Below are 14454 nucleotides of genomic sequence, written 5' to 3'. Positions count from 1 at the left end.
TCAATTTGTCTACCATCTCCTTGATGCCATTTACTTTTGGTACGTAACTCATTTAAATATTCTTTATGCCACCTGTTCCAAAAATGCTGCTTTACTTGTTGCACTCTCTGCCACATTGACAGCCTATTGGTGTGCACGTCTTGAACGTCAAGTTCTGGAATGCTCGATAACGAACCTCCTATCAGGAAATGTGCTGGGGTAAGGGCAGTAAGGTCGTTAGGATCACAGGATAATGGGGTCAAAGGACGGGAATTTAAAATTGCTTCTATTTCAATAATGCAAGTATTGAATTGCTCGTACGTAAACATTGTTTCTCCTACTGTGCGATACAGGTGGTGCTTAAAGGATTTAACAGCTGCCTCCCACAACCCGCCGAAATGTGGAGAGCGGGGAGGTATGAAATGCCAATTAATTCCCTCCTCTTGAAAATAGTTCGATAATTTGGTGTGATTCTCGTTTGATATGAAAAATGCCCTGACCTTTAATATTTCATTTTTGGCGCCAATGAAGTTAGTCGCGTTGTCTGAATATACATTTTTTGGTTTTCCTCGTCGAGCGCAAAATCGTTTAATAGCTTCCAGACACGCTTCAGTGGTTAAATCTGTGACAAGCTCCAAATGGACAGCTCTTGTCACAAAACAAACAGACACGGCGACATACGATTTTATTTTGTTCTTATTTCTAAATTTCTTTTCCTTCAAGGAAATTGGGCCACAATAGTCAAGCCCAACATTAGCAAATGGACGTGATTGAATTACGCGAGTTTTAGGTAAATCACCCATTGTATAACTAGGTTGCTTGGGATTTAACTTGCTACATCGTATACACTTATGTATGACGTGTCGTGTTGTGTTTTTTCCATCAATAGGCCAAAAATTGTTTCTGACCGCGTTTAAAGTAGCCTGCACTCCCGCATGCCAATACTTGATGTGCTCGTTGTGAATAATTAATTTGGTAACGTGATTATTTGATGGTAATAGTATAGGGTACTTTCGTGAATATGTTATCTGAGCATTTGTTAAGCGACCCCCTACTCGAATAATACCCTCAATATCAAGAAATGGGTTTAGGCATGTGAGTTTACTTTTTGCATTTAATTGAATGCCTTGTTGGAGATTTTTTATGTCTCGCGAAAAGTGAGTTTGTTGAATCACCCGTATAATCTGAACTCGTGCATTCTTTAATTCTTCGATGGTAAATTTGCCTATCTTTTTATTGGCTGATTTCCGATTTGAAACCGCTCGATGACAGAATGCCACAAATTTAATTAATGCATTAATTGAAGAGAATCTTTCAAGTGTATCGTTTTTTGTATCGTGTTCCCCTGAATTGTCTTTGGCAACTTTACCCATAATGACTAGCGCTGTTTTGACCCTTTGCTCAGGAACAATCATTGGCAAAAGATGCTTGAATTTCCAATTATTTTCTCTCTGGCTTAGCCAGACGGGCCCATGTTGCCAATGTGTATTTTTTATAAACTCAGAAGGAGTTTGACCACGGGAGATGTAATCGGCGGGATTGTCTTCGGTTGAAACGTGGAACCAATTACTCACATTCGTTAGTGATTGAATTTCCGCAACTCTATTAGCCACAAACGTTTTTAAACAATGAGGAGATGTTTGAATCCAATGCAACACTATAGTGGAATCAGACCACAGTTGAATTTTGCTATATTTTAAATTTAATGACCTTGACACCGTATCAACTAATCTAGCTAGTAATTGCGCTGCACATAATTCGAGTCTAGGTATTGTAATAGTTTTGATTGGAGCAACACGTGACTTTGCGCATATTAATTGTACTAAAGAATTGTTTTCCTTGTTAGATGATCGCACATACACACATGCCCCATACGCAGTTTCACTTGCATCGCAAAATCCATGTAACTGGATGTCGTGTGCATTCGCTAATATGACTTGTCTAGATACTTTAAATTGACTGAGCAGTGGTAACTCTTTCTTGAACTCGATCCATTTGGTGTGCATTTCCTGCGGCAACGATTCATCCCATTCTACCTTTGCTTTCCATAATCCTTGCATCACGAGTTTTGCCAGCGTAATTACTGGCCCTAGCAAACCTAGCGGATCGAACAATTGAGCGATTTGGGATAGTATTGTACGTTTGGTTGAATGTTTTTTCGCAGCAAACGGCTTTACGGAATAAGTTATTGCATCCCCGATTGAATCCCAATGAATGCCTAATAGTTTTCTAGATTCTGTGTTTAAGCAAATCGCCTGTGCTTCGTCATTGTTTGCCCTTGCAATTACTTCCGATTTGTTTGAAGCCCATTTATGAAGTTCGAATCCCCCTAGCTTCAGTATTTGAGTTACTTGGCGTTTCAATTCTAATGCTTCCTGAATGGTATTTGCGCCTGATAGCAAATCATCAACATAAAAATCATTCTTTAAACTAATTGCAGCTAAGGGAAATTTATGACCTTCATCGTCGGCTAATTGATGCAACGTTCTAGATGCAAGAAACGGAGCTGAAGCTGTACCTTGAGTCACCGTGTTTAATTGAAAGACGCGGATTGTTTCATTTTCGCATTCTCGCCATAAAATTTTTTGATATATTGCGTCCGAGTCCACTACCTTAACTTGTCTATACATTTTTTGCAAATCAGCGGCCAGTACGACATTGTGTAACCGAAATCGCATTATAATAAATATTAGGTCACCTTGAATGGGAGGTCCGACCATCATTGCATCATTTAAGGAAACGTTTGTCATACTTTTAGCTGAAGCGTCGAAAACTACCCTAACTTTTGTTGATAAGCTATCTTCTTTGATAACCGCGTGATGAGGTATATAGTAACCCTCTTGTTTATTATCAGACTGTGTAATGTCACGCATGTGTCCTAAATCGCGATATTCCCTTAAGAAATTACTATAATATTGTTGTAATACCTTGTCTCTTGCTAATTTTCTTTCGATTGAATAGAACCGGTTTAACGCGGTGCCATAGGATTGGCCAATATTGTTCCGTTTATCGTTAAATGGCAACTGTACAATGTACCTCCCGTCGCGATCGCGTTTTGTGGTCTCCATGTATAATGTTTCGCACTTTGTTTCTTCTAGGGACCGATGTTTTTTATGAGGAACTTCTTCGACTTCCCAAAACCGGGTTAATTGGTTATCTAACGACGTGATTAAGTGACACGAGTTACTGCCTGAATTGTTGTTAGATTTGTGAACGTCACCCACCACTATCCAGCCTAACATTGTTTTTTGTAACCTGACGTCTGCCGCACCTGATAGTTTAATTTGACCGATGTTTAATAGCTTGTAAAATAATGTGGTTCCGATCAGCGCATCGATTTCCGCGGGTTTATCGAATTCTGGATCTGCAAGTGGGATATTGTTCGGAATCGAAAGCTCCTTGCGATGGACACGGCGCGATGGTAATAAACTAGTGATTCTTGGAAGAGCTACGAACTCTACTTCTGATTGAAATTTACTGGTTTTTGATTTAATTGTTGCCTTGACTCGATACTCTGCTCGCGTGGTCAGTTGGCCTAAACCCGCAAATGGCAGATCAATTTTTTCTTTATTTAATTGAAGTTTCTGTGCTAGCTTATCAGTGATGAAATGGCATTGCGAGCATCCATCTAACAATACCCTACATTCATGTTCGTGATTATTATTGTCTAAAATCTTAATCCGCGCTGTCCCTAATAGCACTTCTGAATTGTATGTTACCGTATAGCCCTGTTTTACCTGCTCGGTGGAGGTAGACGAGTGCGGATTCTCCTTACTACCTGTATCTACCCTAATTGCATTGTGTGCTTCGACGAAATGTAATAACGTGTTATGTTTGCGATGGCAATGTTTGCAGCTGGATGCCATACATTTATTAGTCGGGTGATTATTTCGTAAACAATTAAGGCATAACCGTTTGTTTTTCGCTGTATTGGATCGTTCGCGCGGAGTTAATTTTAAGAAGTTTTCGCATGCGTAAATAGTGTGATTACCATTGCACAGGTAGCATTCATTCCGCCTTTCCGTTCCTATAAATGCTTGAACGCGATGACTCGACACTTTACCGAATTTATTTGCATTTCGTTCGACTCTTATTTGACTTTGATTCCCTATCATGTTGTTTGTTTCAGCTTCATCTCCTCGCTCTTGTTTGTTTAAAAACTCTATTAACTCGGTGAATTTAGGCATTTGCGTGTTGTCTAGAGTGCGTTCCCAAGTTCGTCGCGTATTTTTGTCTAGTTTACGAACAATTACGTATGTGAGTATTGAATTCCACGCTTCAATCGGTTCTTTCAAGGCCTTTAGAGCATTTACATGCATTAAGGCAGACTCCTTTAACGCTCGGATACTATATGGTGACTCTTTCGCGATTTCTGGCAACTCCAAGATCGCCTTAATATGAGTTTGAATAATTTGACGAGGCCTATCACAACGCTGTTTTAATAAATCCCAAGCTACATGGTAATTTTCTTCGGATGCTGTAAGCTGGTCAATAATTGTCGCGACACTACCGACTAATGAATTTTTTAATAAATAAAATTTCTGTACTGCCGGGATGTTGGTGTCATTGTGTACTAACGACTGAAACGTGTCATGGAAACTGTACCATTGTATGGGATTACCGTCAAATGGACGGATTTCTATTTTTGGTAATAACGAATTGTTACTTATGGTAATGTTAGAACCACTGATTGCACTGGGTTGTGAAGTTAAACTACCCGGTTCTGCAATTACATGAGACGGTTCGAGTTCGCGAAGACGCTGATTAATGAATTTAGCACATTTAAAATACTGGTCATCAAATTGCGCTCTTTCTGTCTCGTGATCTAACTCTATTTGGGCTTCCTCGGCAAGAATCTCTATTTCGAATTGAATTTTTGAAAATGCTTGATAACATTCTTCTAACTTGACCTTGCGCGTTTGAACGTCATCGAGTTCTATATCGACGTTTGAGTTAAAGTATCCAATTAACCGCGTTACGTTACCTTTAAGAATAGCCCGATTTCTGTTTAATGTTTTGAGCTGTGCAGAGGCAGCCATTTTCCTCCGTTAATTGTTTAGTACGTACGAGAATTGACTTGATGATTATAGAAGAATGAAAGATCGTTTAAAGGATTGATAGGAGATTCTCTGAGCTTCTTACTTGACTGAGTGTTCTTCACGTGGTGCCGAAGATCCTTGTTCGGCTGCTGGTGTTCTCCAAACGGGATGTTCACCAATGATGTTGAATTCGGCGTTTCCAACGGTGGCTGTCCAAACGGGATGCTCACCAACAATGTGGAATCTCTGCTTGTCCGACGACGGTGGGTTTCCAAACGGGATATCCACCAGGATATTGATAGTTGGCTTCTCAAACGGCAGCTTTCCAAATGGGACGTCCGTACAATAGCCTTGGAATTCACAATGACTGTATGCTTGTCACTTGTATTGTTGGCTTCACACTTGCTTGTTCACTGAGTTTATTAACGTTCGTTTATGCAGTTCCGTATCCGGCTCGAAGGACCATGTTGAGGGGTGAGCAAAATGATTTTAATTTATTGAAAGAAGCTTTCGAGTATGCTCACGTCACACGTTAACCTTAATGACGAGTGACTGATTTTTTAAGGATACGGAAGGTAGTGCTTGCAGCACAATCAGTGAATTAGTGTAACAAACAAATAACAAGTTTATTTCTAAGTCGGACTGCCGAAATATACAAAGTATTCAAATACTAGAGATGCGTGGTGTTTAACAGTCAAGTTTGATCTGCCGTCTCGGTCAAGGGTTTCTAAGCAGCTAACCTTGCTATGGGCGTACCCAAGGCTATAGGAGGCAGCGTAAGTCGTCGATTGGTCAAAATAGTGCAAAAATACTGCCAATCAGTGTGGTCGGTGGGAGGCGGCATGTAACGGGTCTTGTTACTAATTTTTCCCTCGTCTGGGGTTTTCCGACGAGGCGGCTCCGGGCCCAGGTCCGCGCTTGGTGCCCAGATGTTTCCTGCGATACCTGCCTCGCCATAAAACATCTGGCCTTGGGTTTCTGATTATTGCAGATAGTAAAGTCATAGAACGCCTGGATTTGGAGGACCATGCAGATTGAAATGAATTTAATACTTAACTAGCAGCCTTAATGGCACTTAGTTATAGGCAAAACGTGATGGCATGAAAAGGTTTGACTCTACATCCGATGGCTTTATGAATTTACTGTTACGCTGCAACACAGAATAAATTGTACTGTTTGTTTCGCGTCGTAACAATGCTAAAGAGAAAAGACAGGTTAAAAATTAGAAATTCGAAACTTGAAATGCAGCCTTTCTTTTATTTATCGTGATTTTTACTTCTCCCTAGTTCTTGCTATAACTACACCCTTCCTAATGAAAATGCTTTAGCCCCCTTTGTTTCAGATTAACGAATCGGTTGCAATCATGAAAATCAATGGAGCCATTAAAGAAGAAGTTATAACTCCCACAGTTTTTAATATTTTTCAACGAAAAAAGTACTGTACATGCTTATAAGATGAATAGTCGGATCTTTAAATATATCTACAAAATCTCAGTACAAAACAGCCTACTTACCATTAAAAAAAATCACGAAAAAGGCCGAAAAAATTACAGTCTAGACAGCAATACCTGCTCAACGTAAAATATTAAATGTAACTAACACAGGTCCGATACAGCTTCGTGAAAATGAAACCTAATTTTTTTTAACTTGATGAAAACTTTTAAAAACTTGAATTGGCGAACGATAAATCTCCAAAGTGGATCGAATCGCGTAACTTTAGCATCTCGTCGAGGCAAGTAGTGTGAAAATTGGGAACGAAGGGGTCGACGATGGCGAAAACGACGAAAGGGGTGCGTGTAATCGCGCCGCCTGTCGTTCCTCTGTAATAGCCACGGTGCGCTATTAGGGTCGGTGGGTTCAAGGGAAGGTTTTGAGGGAGAGGAAATCTGTGAGAAGCCACGGTGTCGGCCGCAATTAGTTTTACCGCGCTCTTCCAGCCAGATTGCGAGACGATGATCAGCTACCCCTTCAACCCTTCTGCTGGTACGATGTACGGGAAAAGTACCAAAATCTTGGGTCCGAGGGTTACCAAACTTTTTCAATTACGTGCCACGTTGCGCTATTTCAAAATTCTCACCTTCCCCGCTAGTCTTTCCCATTTACATCGCTTTCAACGCGATTTAAACATTTAAAAATGATAATAACAGGGGCTTTCGTTGATACTTCTTCAATTTTTTCAAGGTGGCTGACAACGTTGCTCGATTTTTCGTGGAACCCGTTTCGGATCTTTAAACGATTCGAAGCCAACGCGGCAGCTTCCGGTACGCTCCAATTTCGTAGCCTCACCGGGGGCGTGCAAAGAGAGGGGATCCTTTCGTTTGATTAACGGCCTCATAAAACATTTATCCGCGTGGAGCAAAAAAAAAAAAGAATTACGAGCGACCGCGAGATACATCGCGAACGGTAAATATTTATGCCGATTGCGTATTCTGTTCGGCCCTTTGAACGTACAAAGTTCAAAGGAATATCTTTAATTTTCTGGCTCTGATCTTTCGTGAAATTACGCTCGAACAGAGCATCCCGTGGTCTACTATCCGAAACTTGGACGCGAAATACGGATGTAAATTCGTCGGAGACTTGATCGATGCTAGAAGACCTCTGCTTTTCAAAAATATTTTAACAAAGCCAAACGGTTATGGCGAGGGGGCTGGTGATTAAATAATACTTCAACTAGCTACCCCCAATTATAAAAGTTTATTTGCTGTGTGAGGATGTAGCCACACGCAGGTTACATTAATCTGTGATACATTGACTGTGATCGCGACAACGTCTTTTAAAATAGAAGGCTTAAAATTATCCTAGTGACTATAAAATGGCCGCTACAATGGTAATAAAAATATACGGATCCCATATCAGTATCTGACGGAATTTTACTCTTTTTTATTAAACATTTGAAACCATACAGTCAGGTTTATGCCCTCTGCAATAGAAAATGGCGTGGTACAACAGAGTTCTTAAATTTGTAATTTACATTCTTCGAGGAGAAAGTAATTTTACGAGCCTCCAGGTTGGGTTTGTGCTTTTCTCCGGTGTAAACCACGGAAAGATCGATAAGCGATTTTCGTTGGAAGCGCGTACGCTGGCGGCACGGATCGAACGTACGCGTTTGTGCGTCCGTTTTGGCATTTATGGGGGCATTTATATCGGGGCTACGAGCCGCGCGGTGGCCGTGGGGATAGTTAGAGGCACGATGCTATCGAGCTAGGTGGCTCCAATCATTTCCCAATTAGCAGCTGATTGCGTACAGTCCACGGTAGAACTCGAATCCACCACAGATCGGCTCGCTACGGTTAATTCGGGGACACCGGAGACGGACTCGATACGCCGGAAGGGGCAGACAGCGAACCTAGATGCGACAGGGTGATCGAGATTCGGGGCGTGGGAGGCAGGAGAGCAGAGGGTTCGCCACGGCGGCGTTAATATCTCACGACGCGAAACGAGCCGGCAGCAATATCGGAGATCGTGCAAATTGCGATCGGCTACGGAGATCTTCGTATCCTGCCGCACAGGATTTATACGACGTCCGTTTTTCATTTGCGCCGCGGCGCCCGCTGGAAAATTAGTCGACGTATCGCGTTCCCCTTGCGCGATCCTTGCTTCTTCGTTTCAGTAACACGCCATATTTTAATTTCGATACGACTTCGTAAACACGAGGATTGTTTAATCAGTAAATAAGCACGAGTGGAAATTATATGAATTTTTCACTGTAAAGGATGGTTCTACGTGGAAAAGTAAGTAGAAAAGAAAGAATAATATTTTTCATTTTGAAGCTCTGCTTTCGAGAAAATCAGCTTTAAAAATTCGTCGAGGGCAAGTAGAAAAAACACGATTATAGTCGAACGCGTCAGACTCAAGCGTAGTGACTTTCACTTGATCCAGAGAAATTTTCAAATTTAATTATCTCAGAAAGGAAGCCTAGAGCAAAGAAATGTTACTTTACTTTTTCGACTTGCTTTTGTACGTAGAATCATCTGGGTACACCATTCTTTAGTTGTGTTCCAATCAAATACTTCGAACATTTGAGACGACCTGATAATATAATTGTATCGTTTTAATACGTGCCACGATCATCCAATTGCGTGAACATTTCAATTTCTGCCTAAATAATGGACTCAATATATTAAAATTATTTGTCTATCTCACTGTAAATTCGCTAGCATAAAGGGTGTGTTCGGAAGGGTGATGGAATCGACTAAGGGTGGTTCTACATCCAAAACTAAGTGGAAAAGAAAGAATAACATTTTTCAGTTGAAAGCCCCGTTTTCAAGAAAATCAGCCTTGAAAATTCTTCGATTGCAAGTAGAAAAAACACGATTATAGTCGAACGCGTCAGACTCAAGCGTAGTGACTTTCACTTGATCCAGAGAAATTTTCAAATTTAATTATCTCAGAAAGGAAGCCTAGAGCAAAGAAATGTTACTTTACTTTTTCGACTTGCTTTTGTACGTAGAATCATCTGGGTACACCATTCTTTAGTTGTGTTCCAATCAAATACTTCGAACATTTGAGACGACCTGATAATATAATTGTATCGTTTTAATACGTGCCACGATCATCCAATTGCGTGAACATTTCAATTTCTGCCTAAATAATGGACTCAATATATTAAAATTATTTGTCTATCTCACTGTAAATTCGCTAGCATAAAGGGTGTGTTCGGAAGGGTGATGGAATCGACTAAGGGTGGTTCTACATCCAAAACTAAGTGGAAAAGAAAGAATAACATTTTTCAGTTGAAAGCCCCGTTTTCAAGAAAATCAGCCTTGAAAATTCTTCGATTGCAAGTAGAAAAAACACGATTATAGTCGAACGCGTCAGACTCAAGCGTAGTGACTTTCACTTGATCCAGAGAAATTTTCAAATTTAATTATCTCAGAAAGGAAGCCTAGAGCAAAGAAATGTTACTTTACTTTTTCGACTTGCTTTTGTACGTAGAATCATCTGGGTACACCATTTTTTAGTTGTGTTTCAATCAAATACTTCGAACATTTGAGACGACCTGATAATATAATTGTATCGTTTTAATACGTGCCGCGATCATCCAATTGCATGAACATTTCAATTTCTGCCTAAATAATGGACCCAATATATTAAAATTATTTGTCTATCTCACTGTAAATTCGCTAGCATAAAGGGTGTGTTCGGAAGGGTGATGGAATCGACTAAGAGTGGTTCTACATCCAAAACTGAGTGGAAAAGAAAGAATAACATTTTTCAGTTGAAAGCCCCGTTTTCAAGAAAATCAGCCTTGAAAATTCTTCGATTGCAAGTGGAAGAAACACGATTATAGTCGGACGCGTCAAACTCAAGCGTAGTGACTTTCACTTGATCCGGAGATATTTTCAAATTTAATTATCTCAGAAAGGAAGCCTCCAACGAAGAAATGTTATTCTACTTTTTCGACTTGCTTTTGGACGTAAAATCACCCGGCTGTATCCTTTTTTAGTTGTGTTCCAAATGAATCTTTCAAACATATGGGACGACCTAATAATATACTTGCGTCGTTCTGACACGTTATATAACATCTCTTCGAACTCGTCATTTTTTAATTTGAACATGACTCCGTAAGCACAAGAGTTATTTATAAATATATTGACACGAATTTCAACACAATTCCATCGATCAATTTTATGTTGATTCAGTATCACATTAAAAACTTTGTAGATTGTTAAGAAAGGAAATTGTATTCGTGCCAATTTTGTAAACATTCCCATTAATGCCATAGTAATTTTGTTGAAGATTTCAATAACGCATTGTCTCCTAAACACAAGGGTTGTTTAATAAATAAATGGACTCGTATTTCAATACGATTCTACCGATCAGTTTTGCATTAATTTAGTATCACAATAAACACGTTGTATATTCGTAAGAAGCAGAATTATAATCGTTTCGATTTTAAACGTTCCTCCCTCTGTCGCGGTAATTTTGTCGATCGTTTGCTTGCTGCGGTATCAGTAGCTTCCAAAATATTGATTACCTTATTTCAGTTGATGATTCCGTGCGGGTTTTGGTTAGCGTTCAAATAGATACGAACGCAAGTACTGTGTACTCTCGGTGATGTATTACTGTGTTCTGTTTGGTGTTTAATTAACTCGATGCTGTGTACCGTTGAATAGCAAATATTAATGTTACATCCAGTTCATCTTGTCGTCTGTGATCGACGAGCACACTTGCCACGAACCGGAGATAATGTTCCGGAATTCGAAGACCGATGTCCAGTCACGGATTTTCGAAAGAGCATAATATTAAGGCGAAAAGTAACCTTCGAAAATCTCAGTGCGCGCTTTAAATTCACGAAGGACAAACTCTCGCTGTGTTCGAACCTTTCTATCGGTATTGTTCTTTAATACAATCAATAAATACAGAAAGAAATGTCTTTTTTGACATTTCAGACGACCACAGAGTACAGTTCGTTCTAATTTCTCGCTGTTAAAATAAAAGATTGCAACGCATTAAATAACAAATTTCCCTGTCAACAGTTTCGCAACGTATTCAATCTATAATAGATTACTGAGTGGGAATTAAAATATATCCAAACGCAAAACAACCCTCGAAATTGTCAACGTATGTATACAGAAAATTCACCCAGTACTCTCCACATTTGAAAAATTGTTTACGTTCGAAGATTAAGGGACCCCATGTTCGAGGGCGCGAAGTCACTCGAAAATTGTAGAGCAGTTTCCGTCGTTTCGCCCGTCCTCCCACAAAATTTCCACGCAATAAAGTTCATGACCCCCGTACGGTTAATCGCCGGAAGTCCTCCTTTTACCGGCGTTGCGCGATGAATCGTCCCTGGCGTTCCGGTGGCCACCTCTTTCGAGTTACGCCCGACGTTCGACCAATGAATTCCCCAGCCGGCGACCGGCCGAAAATTAGCGAGTTCGAAAGGCGCGGATGTTTCGAAATTCTTCGCCATTCGTTAACGGACATTGTCGCGCGGAATTAGAGGTCGAATCCCCTTTGTTCGTTCGGAGCGAGCCCTCGCGGATGTCCCTTTAATTCCCCCAAACAATGCGTGAAAGCTGACTCCGAACAATAATAAAACAAAACAAGCAGAAAGGGTGGCGTACGTAGACAGGTTCGAGGCTGAATTCGCGCGTTTCACGCACTAGGCGTTTTAACCGTTTTAACGAGAACCGTGAGCGCCCATCGTTCATCATTGCGTGTCATTGTGTGTTGCAGAACCTGGCGACCTAGCCGTCGCGACCCATTGTTCCCCCCTGGCCGACAACGAGCGAAGCAACAGCAGCGACAGCACGAATGCCGGCGGCAGCGACGCCGACAAAAGCTATTCGCCCGAGCACCGCATCCAGCGCGTGTCCACGTCCGAACGGAGGCATCTGGACGCCCCGCGATCCACCAGAGAATTATCCGGATGCCGTCGAAGCGCTTTCGCGGCCGCGGAATGCGTCCGTCGTCAGAAAACCGGGGATTCCGCGCTTAGCGTCATAGCCGAACGTGGAGAACGCCTGGACACCAGGAGCGTGCACCTGAATCGCCAATCGAACCGATAACACGGTTCATCGGACGATCGAGGATGTCGATCGTGCCGCTGCGTTTCGATCGAGCGTGCAACGAAAACCCGGTTGGTTTCCGGTACGGGCGAATTTTTCTTCGGGACGATGTTCCACGCCGCGGAGGAGGAAGTCACGGGGCGATCGTTACGGAAAGATAAATTAAGGAAGAATACAACGGGCGAAGGAAACAAACATAGGCGGGGGCGACGCGGGCGGGGGAGACGATTCATGAATGCGGCGTCGGCCACGCACGCGTCCTCGCGTGCTCTCCGCGAATTAGAACGGTCTTGCGTATTTGTATCTGTCTTTCTGACAGGCCGGTTTACCCGGGCCGCGGTAAATCATCAGAATTAGCGCAATTTCGACGTCAAGTGGCCTCCACGGAAGAGTTTCTGTCTCTGCGTTTCTTCGCGGTTACGAAGGATTAATGGACGCGACGGGGAGGAACGATTCGTCCGAGGATGAAAGGACAGGCGGAGGGTCCGTAAGAAGTTGAACGTTGAATGTTGTACGTAAGAATCGAAGGATCGGGTAAATTTCGAAACGAGTATAGAGAAACAAGGGGACACGAAACTCGTGAATTTTGCTGGAGCACGCGTGATCGCGTGTTAGTATGGAATTATACGATCTCGTGCAAGGATTTCGTTTTTTTCGTGGCTACGCATTGTTACGATTTAAATGCTCCACGCGATTCGTAGCTGGTCGAAAGCCTCGTTTAAATTAGTTCCTGTTGTTTCCATGGTTCTTTTTCGAGGGAAATGGGACACTCGACGTCAACGACTGGGAAAGCGAAACGAGGATATTATTTTCGTTCGGACGCCGGTGACCTGGAGCGTGGATATTCGTATCGTAGGAAGGCAATTTTCGAGAAAACGCGTTCGATTGTCAAGATCTCCGGAACGCGAACAGCTTCCGTTTCTCTCAAGAATATGGTGCCCAGAAGAATGGTGTATGAAAAGACGAGGATAACTCGAACACTTTTTATATTCATCGTTAACCCCTTGCCATACAATAACGAGTCTGACTCGTTACAAGTTCTTGATGAAATGTTTCATAATCATGAGGCTACTTACTCATCATCGAGTCTTACCTATTAAAATCAACATATTTTTACATTGACGAGGTATTTGTAAAACAAATCTATTCTTTCTCGTGACCACTTCTTGTACGAACAGATTTAAACAAAATTAAATAGTACACGTTTGAAAAATTATTTGAAATTAAATCGTACGTCAAGGGGTTAAACTTCAACGATAGTTATGTTAGGTCATCCCATAAGTGCGGCTCGAAATTCTCGAATTAACGAAGATAACATATTTGTAATTTAGTAGAAGACAAAATTAGTCAGTTCAGGGGATTTCCAAAATTCTAAACGTTAACAACTCATAGAAATTTGAAATACATAGATATTGAGTCAATGTTCGAAGTATGGAAAGGAAATATTCATGATCGTACTTGAGCTTGACTGCATGAATATTTTTGTGAGCGTATAATAAACCAAACTTCCCCTAAACGACTTAATAACTGCACGAGTGTATACAACAGTCTCCAGACTTAGTAATGGATAAACAATTTGAAATTATCCACGTTTCAAGGAACATCGTTAAACTACACTTCAACAAAAAATCAAATAAATTTTGTAGCGATGATATTGCCAAAAGAAGGGGAAAGAGTTGTAAAACAAGAAGGGGTTTACTGTTGGAATATATGAGGCGACCTAATAATATATTTGTATCGTTTTATCACGTCCTCTGATTCTCCAGCTTGTGAATATTTCAATTCCTACCTAAATATTGGACTGAATAATTCAAAATTGTTTGATTTGTCATTGTAAAAGTCAGTAGTATGCAGAGTGTATTCGGAGGAGTGGTTCTGCGTATAAAAGTGAGTAGAAAAAAAAGAATAACATTTTTCAATTCA

The 14454-nt window shown here is 41.1% G+C and overlaps 1 protein-coding gene across 1 annotated transcript in view; it reads left to right on the top strand.

Moving 5' to 3' along the window:
* The window catches only part of LOC122400073, a 52602-nt gene extending 38408 nt beyond the window's left edge, over positions 1–14194 (top strand). The window contains exon 2 of the mRNA XM_043401282.1: positions 12200–14194. Coding sequence (XP_043257217.1) covers positions 12200–12214 — 15 coding nt within the window. The 3' untranslated portion in view covers positions 12215–14194. The remainder of the gene's footprint in view (positions 1–12199) is intronic.
* The last annotated feature ends 260 nt before the right edge of the window (positions 14195–14454 follow it).

The sequence above is a fragment of the Colletes gigas genome, unplaced genomic scaffold (assembly GCF_013123115.1).
Source record: "Colletes gigas isolate AHSC1104 unplaced genomic scaffold, ASM1312311v1 Colletes_gigas_Sc00016, whole genome shotgun sequence".
In the NCBI taxonomy this organism is placed as follows: domain Eukaryota; kingdom Metazoa; phylum Arthropoda; class Insecta; order Hymenoptera; family Colletidae; genus Colletes; species Colletes gigas.
This window is presented reverse-complemented; position numbering and strand designations above follow the sequence as displayed.